This window comes from Erpetoichthys calabaricus, chromosome 3 (genome assembly GCF_900747795.2).
Source record: "Erpetoichthys calabaricus chromosome 3, fErpCal1.3, whole genome shotgun sequence".
Taxonomy (NCBI): Eukaryota; Metazoa; Chordata; class Cladistia; order Polypteriformes; family Polypteridae; genus Erpetoichthys; species Erpetoichthys calabaricus.
Genome location: NC_041396.2, coordinates 302,157,946 through 302,182,203, shown reverse-complemented (window position 1 = coordinate 302,182,203; position 24,258 = coordinate 302,157,946). Strand labels below are relative to the sequence as shown.

Sequence of the window (24,258 nt, the reverse complement as noted above, 5' to 3'; positions counted from 1 at the left end):
ATTAATTTCTTCACCACTCCAAACAACACTCAGTAACTCAGAATGACAAAGAAAAAACAGAATTTTAGAAATGTTTGTAATTTTATCAAAAGTAAAAAACTGAAATATCACATTGACACAAGTATTTAGACCCTTTGCTATGGCACTTGAAATGTGGTTCAGGTGTATTGAATATATTGAAATGTTTCCACACCTATTTTATGGTTCACCTGTGGCCAGTTTAACTCATTGGACTAACTAGGAAAGGCACCCAACTATCTATAGAGGGTTCCTACGGGGTGAGAAAAAAACAATCCATAAGGTCAAAGGAACTGCCTGCAGAGCTTGGAAACAGAATTGTGTCGAAGCACAAATCTGAGGAAGCCTACAATTAAAAAACACTTGTGCAACATTGAAGATTCACAAGAGCACCGTGGCTTCCCTAATTGTTAAATGGAAGAAGTTTGGAACAACCATGACTCATCCCAGTTCTGGCCAACCTGCTGAACTGAGCTACTGGGGAGAAGGACCATGATAAGTGTGGTGACCAAGAACCCAATGGTCATCCAGATATGTGCAGCTTGTTGTGTCAAACCGTAGAGTCTAGCCTGGAATTGCTTCCACAGGGTCTTCGACTAAGTACAGACTAAAGCATCTGAGTACTTGTGTCAATGGGATATTTCAATTATTTATTTTTAATAAATTTTCAAAAAAATTCTAAAATCTTGTTTTTTCTTTGTCGTTCTAGAATATTGTGTCTTGCTTGATTCAGAAAACATGAATTGAAATAAGTACAGCACAAGGCTGCAGCATAGCAAATTGTGAAAAAAGTGACGGAGAATGAATATTTTAAAATCCACTATAAGTTTACCTGTTTGAGCAAAACCCTTCCTGAAATTTTGCCATGCTGAGGATGCATTATTTTGCTATTAGAGTCACTATTCAATTTACCACGATTCTACATGTAAAAGAATTCAGTCCAAAAAAGACAAAAAAATTTCTATGTAAACTGGAAAAAAAGTGAATTTTGTAAAGACAAAGGTCTTTTTCTAGGTTATGAAATAACAAGAGGGATTGGTCATGGACAAAACTCAAATCACAGCTGTACTCAAGTGAAATTTAGAACATTAGAACAATCTAAAGTCCGATAAAGCTCGCCAGTCCTGTCCACTTGATTCTTCTTAAAAAACAGTAAGTCAAGTTTTGAAAGTCCGTAAAGTTTTACTGTCCACCACACTACTTGGTTGCTTATTCCAAGTGTCTATGGCTCTCTGTGCAAAGAAAAGGTTCCTAATGTTTGTATGAAATTTCCCCTTAACAAGTTTCCAAATGTGTTCCCATGTTCTTGATGAACTCATTTTAAGATAACCATCTCAATCCACTGTACTAATTCCCTTCATATTTTTAAACACTTCAATCATGTCACCTCTTACAGCCATTTTATAATTCACTCTCAGGACGCGTACGCGCACGCATCATGGCTGCCATGCGTTCCCAGCGTTCATTTGACGCCTCCTCTGAGCACGTGCTCAGAAATTAACGCGACGCATGCACGAGTTGCAGTACCAGCAAAAAGTCGGGGGGCACAATGTAATAAGGTCAGAACGTGATGTCAGAGTCACTGTTTACTATCTACATGTGACAGCTAGCTGCTTTGAGGATTATACAAGATCGATGTGTCTGCTTCAATGTTTGATGAATGGTTTGGTGTGGTGAAGCAAAATGCTGAAATACAAATAATAATAATAATATATAATAATTTATAAATAATAAAATATATCTAATAATAAAATTAAATAATTAAAATAAAAAACATATATATATATATATATATATATATATAATAACTAGGGGGTTCCCCCTGCTCGCTTCGCTAGCCAACCCCCCCTTGCCTGTGCTACATGCCAGCCATTTCATGTCTCTGCCACTCGTGTTGCAAAGTGGGGGGCTGAACGCATCCTAAGGAGACACAGTCGCTCCTCCGAAACCCCCTCTTAAATGGTGATACAATGGGAAGCAAATACAGTTTTTTTTTACCACCTCTTTGCTCAATCAGCTACTGGCTTGCTGCTGCTGCCGTACTGTGTGTTCTGCATTTCACATGGCGCTTCGAACATTTAAAAGCCTGTGCAGCAGCTGTCCTACTCTTTGGCTTTTATTTTCTGTCCCAGCTGTGGTTAAATCTTTTGTCACAAACTTTCATCTCACGGGAGGTGAGTTCTTGATATTTTTTACTTTATAATTTAAAATGGAATAAGAATCTGAAAATCTAACAACATCACATTAAAGTTCGATAAATTCTGAAAAGAAAAATACCAAACATATATATGTAGGATTTAAAATAACCCCTATTTTAAGCTTGACAAAAACGTGACTTAAAAATGTCACATAAAATCGTTGCACTTTTAGGCTTAGTATTTTATATATAGAGAGTAGATTTATATTCAAGCATTGCATATTCCCCATTGTAATGACACGATACATTTCAAAGGTCTCACATGCCATCATCTGTGCTGTCTTTTTTTTTTTTTTTTTGCACCTTCACAACAGCATCAGAATGTACAGTGGTGTATTTGAGCCACAGAGAAAAACGTTAGGGACACAGTAAAAAGATGTATTTTGTGATTAAAGTGGAAATTTTGACTTAAATCTTGAAATGTCCACTTTAATCTTGTAGTTTACTTTATCATTAAAGTAGACTGTCGTAAACATCATCTTAAAACCGACCCAGTTGTTAATCGCTACCTGATGCTGGGGCTTCCTCCTGCATTGACAGTGGTGGTAAGCAGCAATCGCCACATAGAACACTCTGCAGCTCTCTGAATCCTTAGATTTATCACTTTCATGATGAAATGCATTAAACTATGTGCATTACATTTTACAGATAAATCATTAACTTCATTCAAATAATGAATACTGTTAACAGTTACACATGTGGGGGCAACACAGTAGCGCAGCTGTCTTGCAGTGAGTTGTGTTCCTTGTGTTCCCTGCCTAGTGTTTGCATGTTTTCCTGGCGGGTTTGCTCAGCGTGCTTCAGTTTCCTTCCAAAGATATGCAGGTTTGGGGATTTGGTGATTCTAAAATGATCATCAGTGTATGTGTGTGCTTGTATTCACTTTGCAATGAGCAGATGCCCCATCCAGGGATTGTTTCTGCTTCATGCCCAATGTTAGCTAGAATGGGTGCATCCCTGGATTGATGCATTTAATCATTAAACATTCATCCTTTTCAGAGATATTGTGGCAAGGTGTTCTAGGAATTTAATGGGTGTTTCAGACAATTCACAACACAGTAAAGCCAAACCTGTTCTCACCATGATGATATCTCGCACTGCCACCTGGTGGAATCTTCCAGATTTACGTAAAGTATGTGCACAAGTATAAACAGAGCAACACTTGTGTAGCAGTAGCGTCCGCTGGATCACGCGTCCCATTGCGTGAAGTATAAACCTGGCCTTAAATGGCTTCTGGATGGAGTTTCCTTTGTCTCATACTCCGCCTCATGGCCTGCTGTGCACCATTCTTCCTGCCTGCTGTTAATGAGAATGGAGTATATAGTGTAAATATAGGTAGACAAATAAGTAGATAGACAGCATTTTATTTGTCTGAAGGGGAAATTAAACTTTTACAGAAACCAAAGCAATATAAAACTAATACTACAAACAACAACAACCACCCTCAAACACCTGCAAGAATTGCAAAAGAAGAACTTTTGGCTTGGAGAGCAGTCACAGTGAGGTGCTATAAAGGCATACTGTTGTAGATATTAAGGAGCTCCAGTAGAATTTCTTGACATACAGGTGCTGGTCATAAAATTAGAATATCATGACAAAGTTGATTTATTTCAGTAGTTCCATTCAAAAAGTGAAACTTGTATATTAGATTCATTCATTACACACAGACTGATGTATTTCAAATGTTTATTTCTTTTAATGTTGATGATTATAACTGACAACTAATGAAAGTCCCAAATTCAGTATCTCGGAAAATTAGAATATCAATTAAGACCAATGCAAAAAAAGGATTTTTAGAAATGTTGGCCAACTGAAAGGTATGAACATGAAAAGTATGAGCATGTACAGCACTCAATATTTAGTTGGGGCTCCTTTGGCCTGGATTACTGCAGCAATGTGGCGTGGCATGGAGTCAATCAGTCTGTGGCACTGCTCAGGTGTTATGAGAGCCCATGTTGCTCTGATAGTGGCCTTCAGCTCTTCGGAATTGTCGGGTCTGGCGTATTGCATCTTCCTCTTCACAATACCCCATAGATTTTCTATGGGGTTAAGGTCAAGCGAGTTTGCTGGCCAATCAAGAACAGGGATACCATGGTCCTTAAACCAGGTACTGGTAGCTTTGGCACTGTGTGCAGGTGCCAGGTCCTGTTGGAAAATGAAATCTGCATCTCCATAAAGTTCGTCAGCAGCAAGAAGCATGAAGTGCTCTAAAACTTCCTGGTAGACGGGTGCGTTGACCTTGGACCTCAGAAAACACAATGGACCAACACCAGCAGATGACATGGCACCCCAAACCATCACTGACTGTGGAAACTTTACACTGGACCTCACGCAACGTGGATTCTGTGCCTCTCCTCTCTTCCTCCAGACTCTGGGACCTTGATTTCCAAAGGAAATGCAAAATTTACTTTCATCAGAGAACATAACTTTGGACCACTCAGCAGCAGTCCAAAGGCGAGACGCTTCTGACGCTGTCTCTTGTTCAAGAGTGGCTTGACACAAGGAATGTGACAGCTGACACCCATGTCTTGCATATGTCTGTGTGTGGTGGTTCTTGAAGCAATGACTCCAGCTGCAGTCCACTCTTTGTGAATCTCCCCCACATTTTTGAATGGGTTTTGTTTCACAACCCTCTCCAGGGTGCGGTTATCCCTATTGCTTGTACACTTTTTTCTACCACATCTTGTCCTTCCTTTCACTTCTCTATTAATGTGCTTGGACACAGAGCTCTGTGAACAGCCAGCCTCTTTAGCAATGACCTTTTGTGTCTTGCCCTCCTTGTGCAAGGTGTCAATGGTCGTCTTTTGGACAACTGTCAAGTCAGCAGTCTTCCCCATGATTGTGTAGCCTACAGAACTCGACTGAGAGACCATTTAAAGGCTTTTGCAGGTATTTTGAGTTCATTAGCTGATTAGAGTGTGGCACCAGGTGTCTTCAATATTGAACCTTTTCATAATATTCTAATTATCCGAGATACTGAATTTGGGACTTTCATTAGTTGTCAGTTATAATCATCAACATTAAAAGAAATAAACATCTGAAATACATCAGTCTGTGTGTAATGAATGAATCTAATATACAAGTTTCACTTTTTGAATGGAATTACTGAAATAAATCAACTTTGTCATGATATTCTAATTTTATGACCAGCACCTGTACTTTGCTGAATAATTAGTTGGCTAAATGTTCTCTGTGCTGGTTTGTCAGAGGATGTGCAGGATTGTTAATAATGGCCATCGGTTTCGCTTTCATTCTCTGTTCCACAACTACCTGGAATAGGTTGAGACTGCACCCCATAACTAAGTGTTCCTTCTTAATGAGCTCATTGATCCGATGGGACTTTTTTTGAAGTAATGTTACTGACCCAGCACACCACACTGGCTATCATACAGTCATAGAACATGTGACGGATGTCACTACCCACATTGAAGGAGTGCAGTCTCCTAAGAAAAAAAGAGTCTGCTCTGACCCTTCTTGTATAGTTTCTTTTGTTACGAGACCGGACCAGCCTGTCATAGATGTAAACCCCCAAATACTTGTAGGAGTGCAACATAGTGGTACTCAAAATATTTATAATCGGGGACCACTTTGCTAAAGTTAAATCTTGCAAAACACCACTTGATTCTGAGTGTCACGTGATAGCAAAATTCTGCATTACATTTCCCAGGTTTACTTAACAAAAAAAAAAATGATGTTAAAAATGTTAAAACTCATATCCAATGTTGCTGTATTTGTGCTTCAAAATACTAGATTTCAGCCAGTGATCACTAATAACCCTTTAGCCTTGAAGACTGATTAATAGCAGGCAGCCTGGGAGCACTGTTGCACATGGCAGTGGTGGCTTGGAGTTAAGCTACTGCCTTGACTAGATGTGGGATCTACAGACAGACATCAACGTCCATTTAGAAGAAAGACCTGCTGATTGACCGTGATCAGCTCAACCCGAGAGAAACTGAAGTTTGAAGAAGTGTTTCATGAGGGGGAGACAGAGAAAGCGAGAGATTGGGGGGCAACCACAACAAGCAAAAAGAAGTGGAGCAGAAATGTGTGGAATTGAAGCAGTGTGCTTTGTGGTTGTAATTTTAGAGCCATTTCTTATGTATCTTGGCTAAGTAATACCAATGTCAACTACCACCCTTGATTGCTGCAAATAAATGTTTAATAACTACTAGGGGGCTACACCCCCAGCTCGCTTCACTCACCCACCACCAGGTTTGGTTAACTGGATATACAATTTAAAGAGATTGTTATTTTCATGGAAATTGTTACATACTCTTTCGATTCTATGTTGCATCGCTTCTCCGTGATCTAAAATATTCACCTGACCGAATTGTGGTTTCTTCTAAATTAAACTTGTCGTTGCTTTAATTGTTGTGGGACCACAGATTCTCATAGTGTATAGTCCTTTATTGTGTAAATCTATGAAATCTATTGTGTAAATCTACGAAAGGTTTATTGTAGACTCTGATATTTTGCCTGTAGTGTTTGTGGATTTCACTTTCACCAAACAACAAATCTTTTAATTCTCGCAGATACGCCTCTTCTTTGGGAGGCAACACTACTTTTCCCTGATGGCAACACGAATTAGACAATCTACAACTCTCCAACTTAAACTTTAAAGCCTTACAATACCTACATACTTCTGGCATATCACCTACATCCATATATTCGATCTCTTTTTGCTGTTCCGTTATTTCACAGTGTAATAATTTACATTTGTTTGTGCTAATTCCAGCTTTACTTTCTTTTTTTTTGATACTTTTGAATTTTACTACCTTCATATTCTTTAACTTGCTCTGCATGTGTATCACGTCAACGTTTTTTTTTTGAGCCTTTCAAATTCCACTGCTTTCATAATCTCTTAACCTGCTCTGCATGTGCATCGCGCCAACGTTTTTGAACATCTTTATGAAGTCTTAGAACATATAAAATTTTTAAGAGCTGGGAGCACATGAAGTGTGTCTACCAAAAGCATTCCAACAACTGTGAGGTTAGATGTCCGTGATCTTGTTTTAAATTGTTTGTAAGTAGGGCGTGACGTGCAAAAATCACCGTCTCACGGGTCTTGCTTCCAAAGGTTATAAAGTCTAGTTTTGCGGGACGTCAAAGTGTCTTTCTGAGAAAATCACGACTCGACCCAAGATTTTTTTTTTAATTATAATAGAGAGACATAACAGACTTATCTATCTGAGTGATGTAAAAAACTCTTTGTCCTGATGACTATCAGCTTGCAGACCACTTTACTCACACTTTGAGACCATTTGTGGTTGCTGAATCACAGTTTGACAGCCACTGATATAAAAGATGTCACTACCCACATTAAAGGATTGCTGTCTCTTAGGAAAAAAAAATGCAAGTCCTGCCTTTCATTTTCAGTTCCCCTGTGTTACCAGACCAGTCCAGATTGTCACTTTTTAAGCATTTTCAACACAGGAGTTTTCTGTTTAAAGTATACTATAATACAGTGGGCCAAAAAAAGTATTTAGTCAGCCAACAATTGTGCAAGTTCTCCCACTTAAAAAGATGAGGGAGGCCTGTAATTTTCATCATAGGTATACCTCAACTATGAGAGACAAAATGAGAAAAATAAATCCAGAAAATCACATTGTCTGATTTTTGAAGAATTTATTTGCAAATTATGGTGGAAAAAAAGTATTTGGTCAATAACAAAAGTTCATCTCAATACTTTGTTATATACCCTTTGTTGGCAATGACAGAGGTCAAACATTTTCTGTAAGTCTTCACAAGGTTTTCACACACTGTTGCTGGTATTTTGGCCCATTCCTCCATGCAGATCTCCTCTAGAGCAGTGATGTTTTGGGGCTGTCACTGGGCAACACGGACTTTCAACTCCCTCCAAAGATTTTCTATGGGGTTGAGATCTGGAGACTGGCTAGGCCACTCCAGGACCTTGAAATGCTTCTTACGAAGCCACTCCTTTGTTACCCGGGCGGTGTGTTTGGGATCATTGTCATGCTGAAAGACCCAGCCACGTTTCATCTTCAATGCCCTTGCTGATGGAAGGAGGTTTTCACTCAAAATCTGACGATACATGGCCCCATTCATTCTTTCCTTTACACGGATCAGTCATCCTGGTCCCTTGGCAGAAAAACAGCCCCAAAGCATGATGTTTCCACCCCCATGCTTTACATGCTTTGTGAATTTCCCATTGGGATTAATAAAGTATCTATCTATCTATCTATCTATCTATCTATCTATCTATCTATCTATCTATCTATCTATCTATCTATCTATCTATCTATCTATCTATCTATCTATCTATCTATCTATCTATCTATCTATCTATCTATCTATCTATCTATCTATCTATCTATCTATCTATCTATCTATCTACAGTATGTATGGTGTTCTTTGGATGCAACTCAGCATTCTTTCTCCTCCAAACACGACGAGTAGAGTTTTTTCATCTGACCATATGACATTCTCCCAATCCTCTTCTGGATCATCCAAATGCTCTCTAGCAAACTTCAGACGGGCCTGCACATGTACTGGCTTAAGCAGGGGGACATGTCTGGCACTGCAGGATTTGAGTCCCTGGCGGCATAGCGTATTACTGATGGTAGCCTTTGTTACTTTGGTCCCAGCTCTCTGCAGGTCATTCACTAGGTCCCCCCGTGTGGTTCTGGGATTTTTGCTCACCGTTCTTGTGATCATTTTGACCCCACGGAGTGAGATCTTGTGTGGAGCCCCAGATCGAGGGGGATTATCAGTGGTCTTGTATGTCTTCCATTTTCTAATAATTGCTCCCACAGTTGATTTCTTCACACCAAGCTGGTTACCTATTGCAGATTCAGTCTTCCCAGCCTGGTGCAGGTCTACAATTTTGTGTCTGGTGTCGTTTGACAGCTCTTTGGTCTTGGCCATAGTGGAGTTTGGAGTGTGACTGTTTGAGGTTGTGGACAGGTGTCTTTTATATTGATAACGAGTTCAAACAGCTGCCATTAATACAGGTAATGAATGGAGGACAGAGGAGCCTCTTACAGAAGAAGTTACAGGTCTGTGAGAGCCAGAAATCTTGCTTGTTTGTAGGTGACCAAATACTTATTTTCCACCATAATTTGCAAATAAATTCTTTAAAAATCAGACAATGTGATTTTCTGGATTTTTTTTCTCATTTTGTCTCTCATAGTTGAGGTATACCTATGATGAAAATTACAGGCCTCTCTCATCTTTTTAAGTGGGAGAACTTGCACAATTGTTGGCTGACTAAATACTTTTTTGCCCCACTGTAAATGTGTTTACAGTGCATGTATTTTAAAGTTGAATCAAAATGTTAACTTGAATTTCAAGTTTCAAGTTAATTCTAACACAACTGAAATCCAAAGCTGTTCCTTATTAATTTAATATTTTCAGTAAAATTAAGCCAGTTCATTAAATATGGTTTGTGACGAAATAAACAGGCAAAAAAAAAAAAAACAAGAAAAAGATCTTGGGAAGCTTCCCCATATAATGTCCGGCGCTGAGTTGTCAAAAAGGACTGAATAGTGGTCAAAATTGAAAAATAACATTCAACAATTCAAAACAGACAGTTGGTGCTGTTTAAATAATGGCGGCAGGAAGGAAGTCGTGGGCAGACAGGATGTGACATGATCATGGCTGGCCGGAAGTGATGTCATCAGAGGTGGGTCGGAAGTGCCGTTTTTATGATGAGCCAGAAAAGATGGGACTGGGAGTGGAAAAGAATGGTTAATCTTCTGTTGTTCTGTTAAAAGAGGGAGAAAGGCGTTAGCTCACTTGGACCCTTTGGCTGCCCTCTAAACACACGTGTGTAACAGCTTGTTAGACTCTATTACCTCAATGAAGTAATACCAACTTGGAATTTCAAGCTATATTAATTTAGCAAAGAGGGCACAAAATATTGGCTGAATTTTATTATATATTTTCAATATACTTGTCTGTCTTTTTTGGACTATAAAAACTGTAAATTTCATTACTCTGTTTTGCCAGTCTTTATTGATCTTGAAAGACATTCTAAGAAACAATGTTAAAGAAATGCAAAATATGAAAATTAAGCCATTCACTCTTAAAAGAATACTCCACCCCAAAATAATATTTTTATTATATGTTACTTGTCCCCATGCCTAATTTAATATCACATGACCAGAAATCACACGGGGTGACCAATTATAAAACTATATGATAACTTTTCAGCACGGTTTCAGATTCCCAAACAATTACAAACTTGCCACTCTTTCTGACTGCCAACAACATGCCATCTGCCAGTGCTGATGCTCTATGAATACTTTCCAGGTAGCTGAGATGCAATCTTGGGCCTTTCATTTTTTTATTTTTTTCATTCAATAGTGGTTCTGTTTGCAAAGTCCAAAACACACACTTCACCTGTTTTCCTGTGGCTGGATTACATGCATTATAACACCAGCCACCTGCTGAGTGTCGGAACCAACCGGGACTAAAAGAATCAACAAGAGACAGCAAAAACGTGGCAGGTGTTAAAAAGAAAATGGATTTATTCAAAAATGTTTCCTAAAAAACAACACAGTTCATAATGGAAAAATATTTACAGTGAAAAATAAAAGAAAAAAATGTTAATTGATAAAAAATCATAAAAGTAGGGAGACGAAAAATATACAGAAATACCCACACTGTTATTTGCAAAACTGGAGATGTCAAAATACACAACTGTGTAAATGAAGTCAGTCAGTCAGTCATTTTCTAACCCGCTTAGTTCTGAACAGGGTCATGGGGGCCTGCTGGAGCTTTTTCCAGCTAGCATAGGTTACAAGGCACAAACAAACCCTGGTCTATCACAGGGCTAAATGAAGTCTGCAACTGATAATTGCTACACAAATCATATAGTGTGACAGGGCCTTGAAACAGATAGAGCCTCCAGAATATATCTTAGAAGAAAGTTCAGGAGATTAAAAAAACACAGTCAATGGAGTGTTGAGTCATGAGCTTCATACCAGGGTTTCTGGCCAGAAAGAATCCCTGTATCATAAGATCTTAACTGGCTTGTAGGATATAAGCTGTTTAGGTCACTATACTGAAGTGTTGGGAAAAAACATTTTTTAAGATGGTTTAGTTTTGAATTAGGTCAATATTATTCAGAAAATCAGTATAAAAGAGCCAATTGAGGAGTCATATAATCACAACATTTGGTTCAGACCAGGACTTTTACAGAAGCGTTCTGAACCTGTTATCAGGTTTAAGTGTGTTAAACCCTGTATGTCATAACGTTTTAAAAGAGAATGATACTATTACAGTATCTACCACTGTAATGCAGCGGGATGAGTTTTCACTGCAACAAAGAGCCCCTATGTCCTGTCACAATTCAAGGAGTGGATTTAAAGGTGGTCCACTCCTACAAGTACTTGGAGTCTTACATTAATGACAGGTTGGACTGGTCTCAAAACACAGAGGAACTATATAAGAAGGGGCAGAGCAGGCTCTTTTAACGTGTTCTTTTAATGTGTTAAGTGACATCCTTTACATCTTCTACAACTCTGAGATGGCCTGTGTGGTGTGCTGGGTTGGTAACATCACTTCAAGAGAGGACCAGTGAATCAACAAGCTAATTATAAGGGCAAACTAAGTTATAAGACATGCTGTGGAGCCCCTAGAGTTCATAGAGAAGAAGAGAATGATGACAAACTGAGGGCCATTATGAACAATGCTGCACATCCTCTCTGTGACACACCAACACTGTGGACTTTCAGCCAACGAATCATTCAGTAGAAGTGTGTTAAGAAATGCTACAGGGAGCTGCTTTATACCAACAGCAATTTGCCTGAATAATGCCTCACTGTGACTGTGACAACCAAATCAGAACTTTTCTTTCTTCTTCTTCTTTCAGCTGCTCACATTAGGGGTTGCCACAGCAGATCATCTTCTTCCGTATGTTCCTGTCCTCTGCATCTTGTTCTGTTATGCCCATCACCTGCATGTCCTCTCTCACCACATCCATAAACCTTCTCTTAGACCTTCTTTTTCTCTTGCCTGGCAGCTCTTTCCTTAGCATCCTTCTCCCAGTATACTCAGCATCTCTCCTCTGCACATGTCCAAACCAACCCAATCTCACCTCTCTGACTTTGTCTCCCAACCATCCAACTTGAGCTGACCCTCTAATGTCCTCATTTCTAATCCTGTCCATCCTTGTCACACCCAATGCAAATCTTAGCATCTTTAACTCTGCCACCTCCAGCTCTGTCTCCTGCTTTCTGGTCAGTGCCACCGTCTCCAACACATATAGCATAACCTCTCTTCCACAATCCCCATTACTCTGTACTGTTGATCCCAAGTATTTAAACTCATCCACTTTCACCAACTCTACTCCTTGCATCCTCACCATTCCACTGACCTCCCTCTCATTTACACACATGTATTCTGTCTTGTTCCCATTGTCCTTGTTTCCTCTCCTCTCTAGAGCATATCTCCACCTCTCCAGGGTCTCCTCAACCTGCTCCCTACTATGGCTACAGATCACAATGTCATCAGCAAACATCATAGTCCACGGGGACTCCTGTCTAATCTCGTCTGTCAACCTGTCTATCACCATTAAAATAAGAAAGGGCTCAGAGGTGATCCCTGATATAATCCTTCCTCCACCTTGAATGCATCCACAGACCGCAGACCTCACCACAGTCACACTTCCCTCGTATATATCCTGTACAACTCTTGCGTACTTCTCTGCCACTCCCGACTTCCTCATACAATACCACAGCTCCTCTCGAGGCACCCTGTCATATGCTTTCTTCAGGTCCACAAAGACGGAATGCAACTCCTTCTGGCCTTCTCTATACTTCTCCATCAACACCTTCAGAGCAAACATCGCATCTGTGGTGCTCTTTCTTGGCATGAAACCATACTGCTGCTCACTACTCATCACCTCACTTCTTAACCTAGCTTCCACTACTCTTTCTCATAACTTCATGCTGTGGCTCATCAATTTCCATTCCCATCTCTCCTAAACACCTTCATGCTTCCACAGGTATGTTGTCTGGACCACCGGCTTTTCCATTCTTCATCCTCTTCAGGGCTCTCCTTACTTCCTCCTTGTTAATCCGTTGGACTTCCTGATTCACTATCTCCACATCATCCAACCTCTTCTCTCTCTCGTTCTCTTCATTCATAAGCCTCTTGAAGTACTCTTTCTATCTGCTCAACACACTCTCCTCGCTTGTGAGTACGTTTCCATATTTATCCTTTATTACCCTGACCTGCTACACATCTTTCCCAGCTCGGTCCCTCTGTCTAGCCAATCGGTACAGGTCCTTTTCTCCCTCTTTACTGTCCAACCTCTCATACAACTCATCATACGCCTTTTCTTTAGCCTTCACCACCTCTCTCTTCACCTTGCGCCTTATCTCTTTGTACTCTTCTACTTTCTGCATCTCTCTGACTATCCCACTTCTTCTTTGCCATCCTTTTCCTCTGTATACTCTCTTGTACTTCCCTATTCCACCACCAGGTTTCCTTTTCCTCCTTCCTCTTTCCAGATGTCATGCCAAGCCCCCTTCTTGCTGTCACCCTTACTACATCTGCTGTAGTTTCCCAACTGTCTGGTAATTCTTCACTACCACCCAGTGCCTGTCTCACCTCCTCCCTAAACTCAACCTTGCAGTCTTCCTTTTTCAACTTCCACCATTTGATCCTTGGCTTTTCCCTCACTCTCTTCCTCTTCTTGATCTCCAACGTCATCCTATAGACCACCATCCTATGCCTAACTACACTTTCCCCTGCCACTACTTTGCAGACTCTTCTGCACAGGATGTAATCTACCTGTGTGCATCTTCCTCCACTCTTGTACGTCACCCTATGTTCCTCCCTCTTCTTAAAATACGTATTCACCACAGCCATGTCCATCCTTTTGGAAAAATCCACTATCCTCTGACCTTCTTCATTCCTCTCCTTGACACCATACCTACCCATCACCTCCTTGTCTCCTTTGTTCCCTTCACCAACATGTCCATTGAAATCCGCTCCAATCACCACTTTCTTTCCCTTGCGTACACTGTTCATCACTTTATCCAACTCACTCCAAAAATCTTCTTTCTCATCCATTGCACACCCAACTTGCAGTGCATATGCACTAACAACATTCATCATCACACCTCCAATTTCCAGCTTCATAATCATTACTCTGTCTGACACTCTTTTCACCTCCAGAATACTCTTGACATACTGTTCCTTCAGAATAACCCCTACTCCATTTTTCCTCCTATCCACACCATGATAGAACAATTTGAATCCACCTCCAATCCACCTGGCCTTACCTCCCTTCCATTTAGTCTGTTGCACGCACAATATATCAACCTTCCTTCTCTCCATCATATCGGCTAACTCTCTCCCCTTACCAGTCATACTGTCAACATTCAAAGTTCCACTCTCTTTACCTTCCTCCTGCCTCTGGACACGTCTCCCCCCTCTTCTTCTCCTTCTTCTTCTTCGGCCAGCAGTAGCCCAATTTCTGCCAGCACCCTATTGATTAACAGTACTGGTGGCGGTTGTTGTTAACCCGGGGCTCGACCGATCCAGTATGGAAATTTGTATTGTTGTCCACATATTGATTTGGCAAAATTTTACACGGATGCCCTTCCTGACGTAACCCTCCCCTTTTATCCGGGCTTGGGACCGGCACGAAGAAACACACTGGTTTGTGCATACCCTGTGGCTGGGTTAACTTTTCTTTCTCTTGATTTAAATAGGTCATTAGGTATAAAAAGCAGTTTTCAGGTTTGTGATGCAACATCTGTTGCAATAACAAAATGCACTTATTCTTTAATTAGGTGGATGCTAATTTTTATAGATAGATAGATAGATCTATCTATCTATCTATTATATAGTGCCTTTCATATCTACCTATTATATAGTGCCAGACAGATAGATAGAACAAAATCTGAACAAAATAAAATACTAAACTTAATAATAACAATAGATAGATAGATAGATACATCTATTATATAGTGCCTTTCATATCTATCTATCTATCTATCTATTGCATCACTCACAGAACAAAACTGCCAAGGTAACTAACGGACAAACATGCATGCACAGCATTCTAATGGACCCCATTACAGGTTGCTCACAAATGATTTCAAAATTAACTTCAACTTAATACAATTCATTACTAAGCAGGTGACCATTAAAATGAAAGTGTAGTTTAACTGTAAGCAAGTTAAAGTGAAATCTGTTTTTAAATGCTTCAAGGCTCAATACTCCTGTGTTTTAGTATTTTGAAAATCACTTAAGGCATAAAAAAGTAAGACAGGTTTCTGACAAGAACAGGCCATTTAGACCAACCTATCTGATAAATTTCTTTTCCCCTTAATTGCATATCACAATGCATGACTTTTCCAGCAATTTTCAGTTGCGGACTTCATTAACACAATCTTAGTGAGTGTTTGGGTTTGCAGTGCTCTCCCGTCACACTGCCAGTTGTGTAGTCTGACATATCAAGTGACTTAAACAGGTTTGATTTTCTCTTAAATCATAGTGGCAGCTTTGTGCATGTAAGAGCTGAAAACCAATGAGTGCTCACCTGGAAGTACAATGCATATAATGCAGCTACGAGGAATAATCAGCTTGGGTGTTTTGGACCTGACAAATAGAATTGAACACATGTGTATAGAGAAAAGGGCTGAGATTGTGGCTGAACTTGTCGTGCCTGTAATGCCTTTGAATGGACATCAGTTTCATCAGACAGCTCGTTATTGTCTGCCGGAAAAAGGGGCAAGATTGACTTTAGAGGTGTAAAACTGTGCTGGAAACTCTTTACATGGTCATCTAACTTGACTTCCCCATTGAGATCAAGTCATGTAATCTGACATCCATCCTCTGGTGACAAGATGAGCAACTAAAATCATCAGGTTGGACATTCCCTCCAAATAGAAGTCGTGTAATGTGACATCGTCTTTCAGATGAGCATCAAGCTGACATATAAAGAGCCCCTAAGCACTACTGATAATGTTTTCTATCAACTGTTCAGTTGCACTTGCCTATAAAACTGATTATGGTCTTTCTACTTCTTTTTCTGAAGGTCGTGTCACCAAAACCAAGGATGGCCATGAGGTGCGCACATGCAAAGTGGCAGACAAAACAGGCAGCATCAGCATTTCGGTATGGGATGAAGTGGGCAGTCTGATCCAAGCAGGAGACATCATCCGGCTTACAAAGGGGTAAAGTGTCATCTCCATGGCTCAAGTGTGAATGCTCGTTTTCTGAATTTTATCAGTACAAAATTCTTTATATCTTCTCTGGTGAAGAGAATACATCTCTGTTCGTGTGATTGGATCAAACAATCTATTTTATAAATTATCTTACACAGTGAGCCCTGTCTGATCTTTACAAACTCAGTTTTATTTCATATAGTATCATTCACAATAAGGAAAAGTCATTAATCCCTCTTTTAAAATGGTGCATAATTAGAAATGTGACTATTTTTTATTATAAATCTCAGTTGATACAGAATGTTATAAGAGTTAATGTTACATTATTCATAATGAGAACTTTGTTAATTTTTTACAAAGCAAACAATTTAATTTATTTAAGAAGCTGCCTGTCTTGGTGTGCTCCATTTTAGTATTGCTTTATAATAATGCAGTCATTTCATGTCATCCCTTTTATAGGGGAACACCTGCTCAGAGCTGTCATACTTTATTTTATATTACATCGTACAAAGTCTGTACTCTTTAGATTAACAATCAACAGACGTTTATGCCGCAAAGTGCCTTTTATAGTGATAGTTATCTTAACACTATCAGTATTTTATGTAGCACTGTTTGTAATGAGAGTCATCTCAAGTATCACAAAGTGCTTTCCATGTTTTCTTTCACTATTCTTTCTTTTTTTAAAGTATTTTATTTATTTGGACACAAATGGAAACAAAATATATCTCAATCAGACAGATATGTATAACAGTCCTAAAATGACTTGCAATTCTGCCACCACCTGACAAAGAGAGCAATGTAAATAGAGGGTCTCATCTAAAACTGGGGTTGTTTTAGAGGCTGACGTACAGCTTGAAGATGGAGACACATAATGTACAAGATACCTTTTTGTGGGTTTAGTGTTGCTTTTGGTCCTTTGGTGGAGTGAAATATAGTTATGGAAAGTAATATGGAGTAAACATGATATCATAATTAAAAACCAAACAAGATAATGCATTTAAATAGCAAAGGTTGCGCACCTATTCTTTCTAAGATGAATGCAAAGAAATGGTAGACAGACACTGTGAAAGTAAATGATACTTTAAATGAGAGAGAAGCTCAGCTGATGTCACCAAGAAACATTTCACTTGTAGAATTCAGAAGCACTATGTGCTTGGCCTAGGCTTGGAGTCTCCTATTAGCTCAGGCTAATATAAGACTGCTTCTGAAGGCCGTCGTAGTTCTTTATATAATATATTTGGTAGAATTTTATTTTCTGTAACTTCAGTAAACATTCCTAACTAAAATTCTTGTGGGTAGCCATGTGGGCCTGAAGTTTCTCCATTCTACAATGAGTGTATGGCATCTTGTATTTTAAACAGTTTCAGAGGGTTATCAAGCTTTTGTGCTCTTTTTTTGAGCTCTGGGGTTTATGTTATTTTATGAATTAATTCTTAACTTGAGCCTTTTTACACTAGGAGGAATGGGTCATTATATTTTAATTTACCATATTATCAAAAATGTTTTTGTAAAACCTGGTGTATGTATATTCAGTGTATATACTGTATATACAGTGGTGTGAAAAACTATTTGCCCCCTTCCTGATTTCTTATTCTTTTGCATGTTTGTCACACAAAATGTTTCTGATCATCAAACACATTTAACCATTAGTCAAATATAACACAAGTAAACACAAAATGCAGTTTGTAAATGGTGGTTTTTATTATTTAGGGAGAAAAAAAAATCCAAACCTACATGGCCTTGTGTGAAAAAGTAATTGCCCCCTGAACCTAATAACTGGTTGGGCCACCCTTAGCAGCAATAACTGCAATCAAGCGTTTGCGATAACTTGCAATGAGTCTTTTACAGCGCTCTGGAGGAATTTTGGCCCACTCATCTTTGCAAAATTGTTGTAATTCAGCTTTATTTGAGGGTTTTCTAACATGAACCGCCTTTTTAAGGTCATGCCATAGCATCTCAATTGGATTCAGGTCAGGACTTTGACTAGGCCACTCCAAAGTCTTCATTTTGTTTTTCTTCAGCCATTCAGAGGTGGATTTGCTGGTGTGTTTTGGGTCATTGTCCTGTTGCAGCACCCAAGATCGCTTCAGCTTGAGTTGACGAACAGATGGCCGGACATTCTCCTTCAGGATTTTTTGGTAGACAGTAGAATTCATGGTTCCATCTATCACAGCAAGCCTTCCAGGTCCTGAAGCAGCAAAACAACCCCAGACCATCACACTACCACCAACATATTTTACTGTTGGTATGATGTTCTTTTTCTGAAATGCTGTGTTCCTTTTACGCCAGATGTAACGGGACATTTGCCTTCCAAAAAGTTCAACTTTTGTCTCATCAGTCCACAAGGTATTTTCCCAAAAGTCTTGGCAATCATTGAGATGTTTCTTAGCAAAATTGAGACGAGCCCTAATGTTCTTTTTGCTTAACAGTGGTTTGCGTCTTGGACATCTGCCATGCAGGCCGTTTTTGCCCAGTCTCTTTTGTTATGGTGGAGTCGTGAACACTGACCTTAATTGAGGCAAGTGAGGCCTGCAGTTCTTTAGACGTTGTCCTGGGGTCTTTTGTGACCTCTCGGATGAGTCGTCTCTGCGCTCTTGGGGTAATTTTGGTCGGCCGGCCACTCCTGGGAAGGTTCACCACTGTTCCATGTTTTTGCCATTTGTGGATAATGGCTCTCACTGTGGTTCGCTGGAGTCCCAAAGCTTTAGAAATGGCTTTATAACCTTTACCAGACTGATAGATCTCAATTACTTCTGTTCTCATTTGTTCCTGAATTTCTTTGGATCTTGGCATGATGTCTAGCTTTTGAGGTGCTTTTGGTCTACTTCTCTGTGTCAGGCAGCTCCTATTTAAGTGATTTCTTGATTGAAACAGGTGTGGCAGTAATCAGGCTTGGGGGTGGCTACGGAAATTGAACTCAGGTGTGATACACCACAGTTAGGTTATTTTTTAACAAGGGGGCAATTACTTTTTCACACAGGGCCATGTAGGTGTGGATTTTTTTTCTCCCTAAATAATAAAAACCATCATTTAAAAACTGCATTTTGTGTTTACTTGTGTTATATTTGACTAATGGTTAAATGTATTTGATGATCAGAAACATTTTGTGTGACAAACATGCAAAAGAATAAGAAATCAGGAAGGGGGCAAATAGTTTTTCACACCACTGTATACCGTTGATGGCGTTTTCATTTGATAGCCAAGACTCGGCCAACTCTCTGGCACTTTTAGTACTGGCCTTAAATTTTACTTTTACATTGTCCCAGTTGAATGTATGTCCTGTTGATTTAGTATGTGCATAGATCAATGATAGTGCGTCCTTTCTTCTGACGGCGTTGCAAAGTTCCTGTACACGTGTTGAGATTCTTTTTGAAGTTTGTCCTCTTTAATGCCAAAAACAAGAAATCGACAGCAGAAACACGAAATTCAGTTTACAGTATCCCATGCAATTCTTGCTCAGCGGTATACATAGGACAAACTTCAAAAAGAATCTCAACACGTGTACAGGAACATATATATATATATATATATATATATATATATATATATATAATATATATATATATATATATATATATATATATATATATCATCTTCATTTGGATCTTGATCTTAGTTTGTCCGCAAATTCCACGCATGCGTAGACCACCTTCCAGTTTAGTACGTTGTTGTTACTCATGGATGTCAACAATGTGCCGGAATAACGAAAGGGGTGGTGGACAGTGTTACACTGGTTAGCTCCTGAGGCCTGGTTAGAGAATAAGATTGCCGAAGATAAAGGTACATGCCTACGTAACATATGAATAAAAGAAAGACAGTGGGTAAAATGAATGACAACGTAACAGCACGTTCCGGAAATTATTATTGTTACGTTGTAGCCGGCGAGTGCTGGACGTCTCACAGTTGTACTGTGGCTTGCTCACATGTCAGTGAAGTGATCCCTATTTATGCATTAAAGAGCCTGGATACCTATGTGTCCCCCTTTTATAACCATTGCTCCGTGTATATTGCCTTACTCTTTGGATTGCCACAAAGCAACCTGCGAGATTGGAGAGGAAACGCGAGACGGACTGTGAACGGAGAGAAGCAGAAATGCTCCTACACCACCACATAATTACTATTCGTACAGTGATTCCGAGTAGGCCGTTCCTATCGAATCAATGTCCAAGGGTTTTGTTTTGTAATTTTGTTTCCCTTATAAAAAATCATAATGCGCGACGAAGGGCCCAGTTCACAACTGGCAGCCGTGTTTAAATGGAGCCCTTCACAGACAACTTTAACATGCGCAACGTAGTTGGGCGCACATGGCTAGTGTATATATATATATACAGTGGTGTGAAAAACTATTTGCCCCCTTCCTGATTTCTTATTCTTTTGCATGTTTGTCACACAAAATGTTTCTGATCATCAAACACATTTAACCATTAGTCAAATATAACACAAGTAAACACAAAATGCAGTTTGTAAATGGTGGTTTTTATTATTTAGGGAGAAAAAAAAATCCAAACCTACATGGCCCTGTGTGAAAAAGTAATTGCCCCCTGAACCTAATAACTGGTTGGGCCACCCTTAGCAGCAATAACTGCAATCAAGCGTTTGCGATAACTTGCAATGAGTCTTTTACAGCGCTCTGGAGGAATTTTGGCCACTCATCTTTGCAAAATTGTTGTAATTCAGCTTTATTTGAGGGTTTTCTAGCATGAACCGCCTTTTTAAGGTCATGCCATAGCATCTCAATTGGATTCAGGTCAGGACTTTGACTAGGCCACTCCAAAGTCTTCATTTTGTTTTTCTTCAGCCATTCAGAGGTGGATTTGCTGGTGTGTTTTGGGTCATTGTCCTGTTGCAGCACCCAAGATCGCTTCAGCTTGAGTTGACGAACAGATGGCCGGACATTCTCCTTCAGGATTTTTTGGTAGACAGTAGAATTCATGGTTCCATCTATCATAGCAAGCCTTCCAGGTCCTGAAGCAGCAAAACAACCCCAGACCATCACACTACCACCACCATATTTTACTGTTGGTATGATGTTCTTTTTCTGAAATGCTGTGTTCCTTTTACGCCAGATGTAACGGGACATTTGCCTTCCAAAAAGTTCAACTTTTGACTCATCAGTCCACAAGGTATTTTCCCAAAAGTCTTGGCAATCATTGAGATGTTTCTTAGCAAAATTGAGACGAGCCCTAATGTTCTTTTTGCTTAACAGTGGTTTGCGTCTTGGAAATCTGCCATGCAGGCCATTTTTGCCCAGTCTCTTTCTTATGGTGGAGTCGTGAACACTGACCTTAATTGAGGCAAGTGAGGCCTGCAGTTCTTTAGACGTTGTCCTGGGGTCTTTTGTGACCTCTCGGATGAGTCGTCTCTGCGCTCTTCGGGTAATTTTGGTCGGCCGGCCACTCCTGGGAAGGTTCACCACTGTTCCATGTTTTGCCATTTGTGGATAATGGCTCTCACTGTGGTTCGCTGGAGTCCCAAAGCTTTAGACATGGCTTTATAACCTTTACCAGACTGATAGATCTCAATTACTTCTGTTCTCATTTGTTCCTGAATTTCTTTGGATCTTGGCATGATGTCTAGCTTTTGAGGTGCTTTTGGTCTACTTCTCTGTGTCAGGCAGCTCCTATTTAAGTGATTTCTTGATTGAAACAGGTGTGGCAGTAATCAGGCCTGGGGGTGGCTATGGAAATTGAACTCAGGTGTGATACACCACAGTTAGGTTATTTTTTAACAAGGGGGCAATTACTTTTTCACACAGGGCCATGTAGGTTTGGATTTTTTTTCTCCCTAAATAATAAAAACCATCATTTAAAAACTGCATTTTGTGTTTACTTGTGTTATATTTGACTAATGGTTAAATGTGTTTGATGATCAGAAACATTTTGTGTGACAAACATGCAAAAGAATAAGAAATCAGGAAGGGGGCAAATAGTTTTTCACACCACTGTATATATATATATATATATATAATATAAAGGAGACACAACAATGTGAAAGGTTTGGGACACCACCCTGGTGACCTCATACAACTGAAGGTTTATAGAAAAACAGAAGCACACAACAAGTTGTGGAAACGGCTTTTCAGATGCAAGTTCAAAACAGAACTGACTCACAGTTGATGGCATTCAGGATGAAAGTGGCCAGTTCAAGAGGGTGGACAACATACGTGACATCATTGATGGAATATCTGTGAGCTTTCCATTCTGCAAAGTGAAGAAGAGATAAGGCATTAACAAACAGTGCCAACCCCTGGTTCAGTGGGTAGCTACCACAACATATATATATATTATTTTTTTAATTTCCAATAGAGATCCCTGAGCACCACACTGGAACAGTGTGAGTTTTATTTAACGGTGGCTGGAGTGCCAATCCTGCCATAAAGACACAAAGTTTCCCTGTAAATTGGAGGACCTACTTGCAGGGCTAGATTCAGATTACCGAGGACAACGCAATTGCAGGTTAAGGGCCTTGCTGAAGGGCCTAACAGAGTAGAGTCACTTCTGGCATTTACAGAATTCAAACCGACAACCTTCCAATTGCCGGCGCAGATTTCTTGACTCAGAGCCATCACTCTGCTCTGTTTCAGTTAACGATTTCTTAAATTCAGAGCCTTGTTGTTCATAAACTCCTTTGAATAACAACTCATTCTTTTGTTTGAAAGCAGATACAAATTCTTTCTTCCAAATTAAGTGAAGAAAATGGATCCCTTTCACATGTTACTTTTTAACAGGTCAATTATTTGTGTATAGGTAGTAACTCTATACTGTATTTCTGTATAAAAAAATAGTGTCTTACTCCAAACCCTTCACTGTTTTTGAAATAAATAAGCGTAGTAAAACAAATTGCAATTTGTTCTTGAAAAAATAATCTTAAACTTATGCAAAAGTTAAAGTTTGACATCATCATGAAAAAGTATTTTTGAATTTTTGAACTTTCCAATAAGTTACAGCTGAGCCGTGTAGCTTTGATAGCAAAACAGTTACAGCTCACAAGAAAACACTCTAAATTATATTTTGTTTTCACTGTGCACAGTGAGGAAATACTGGAATAAATTAGAAGGTGGCATGCTGTGGTTATTTTATGTGGCCAATAAGAACCATAAAGGCAGTTTTTTACCTACCGCTTCAATGATCTTCAGTGCCATGGTAAGCGATTGTCCTTTGTTTTTAATGCTGATACCTCCTCTTCTATCACTGCAGGTACGCATCAGTGTTCAAAGGCTGCCTGACACTTTACACAGGCCGAGGAGGGGAACTCCAGAAGGTTGGAGAGTAAGTTTACTTTTTTAATGAGTATGAATTATATCAAATGTGAACAATGAGCATCTGTTAAGAAAACTCTTCAAGATCTGGTGCTGCCAATGGCATGAAAGCATTTAGGGACAGGTAATAAAACTAGTGCACATAGCCAGGAAGAACAATTTCTAGAGCTTGTCACTATAATATTTTTACAGCAAAAGGCTTAAATATATAAATGTTTCATACCCTTGTCCCTTACTTCACTTCACCTTACCTTTAATTCATAATAGTCACTCCTTGTATGGCGCCTCTAATGTTGAACTACTTTTCATTTCATTTTCATGTAGTTTTAAATGTTGACAGGCTAATATTTCTCAACCATTCACTTTCACTGAACTGCCTGCACCTGCACAATGTTTCATTCTATGAAAAATATGAACATTAAATTCACAATCCTCATATTATGTGTCAGTTTTTACATTTATATATTCAAATTCCACCTAGATGTCGACAGTCAATATTCATCTGCCATTTGATAAGGTGGCTCTTTCAGGGCACCCAGACACTGGCTCTAATTTTCTATTTGTGGTTGATTGGCCTTCTGTTCCTGAATGTTACAGCTTAAGGGGTTTTGACTTTTGCTTCTATTTTGCACTGCCGA

General features: G+C 39.4%; 1 protein-coding gene and 1 long non-coding RNA gene across 2 annotated transcripts in view; one reads left to right on the top strand and one right to left on the bottom strand.

The window, feature by feature from the left end:
• nabp2 (nucleic acid binding protein 2) overlaps positions 1-24,258 on the top strand; it is a 41,840-nt gene that overhangs the window by 9,237 nt on the left and 8,345 nt on the right. Inside the window, exons 3-4 of the mRNA XM_028798603.2 lie at positions 16,233-16,371; positions 23,559-23,630. Of these exons, the coding sequence (XP_028654436.1) occupies positions 16,233-16,371; positions 23,559-23,630 (211 nt within the window). The remainder of the gene's footprint in view (positions 1-16,232; positions 16,372-23,558; positions 23,631-24,258) is intronic.
• LOC114649152 (uncharacterized) lies at positions 9,662-22,586 on the bottom strand. Its single transcript, XR_003715789.1, has 2 exons — positions 22,473-22,586; positions 9,662-9,938 (listed from the first exon to the last, which is right to left on the bottom strand). It is a non-coding gene; the product is annotated as an uncharacterized LOC114649152 (long non-coding RNA).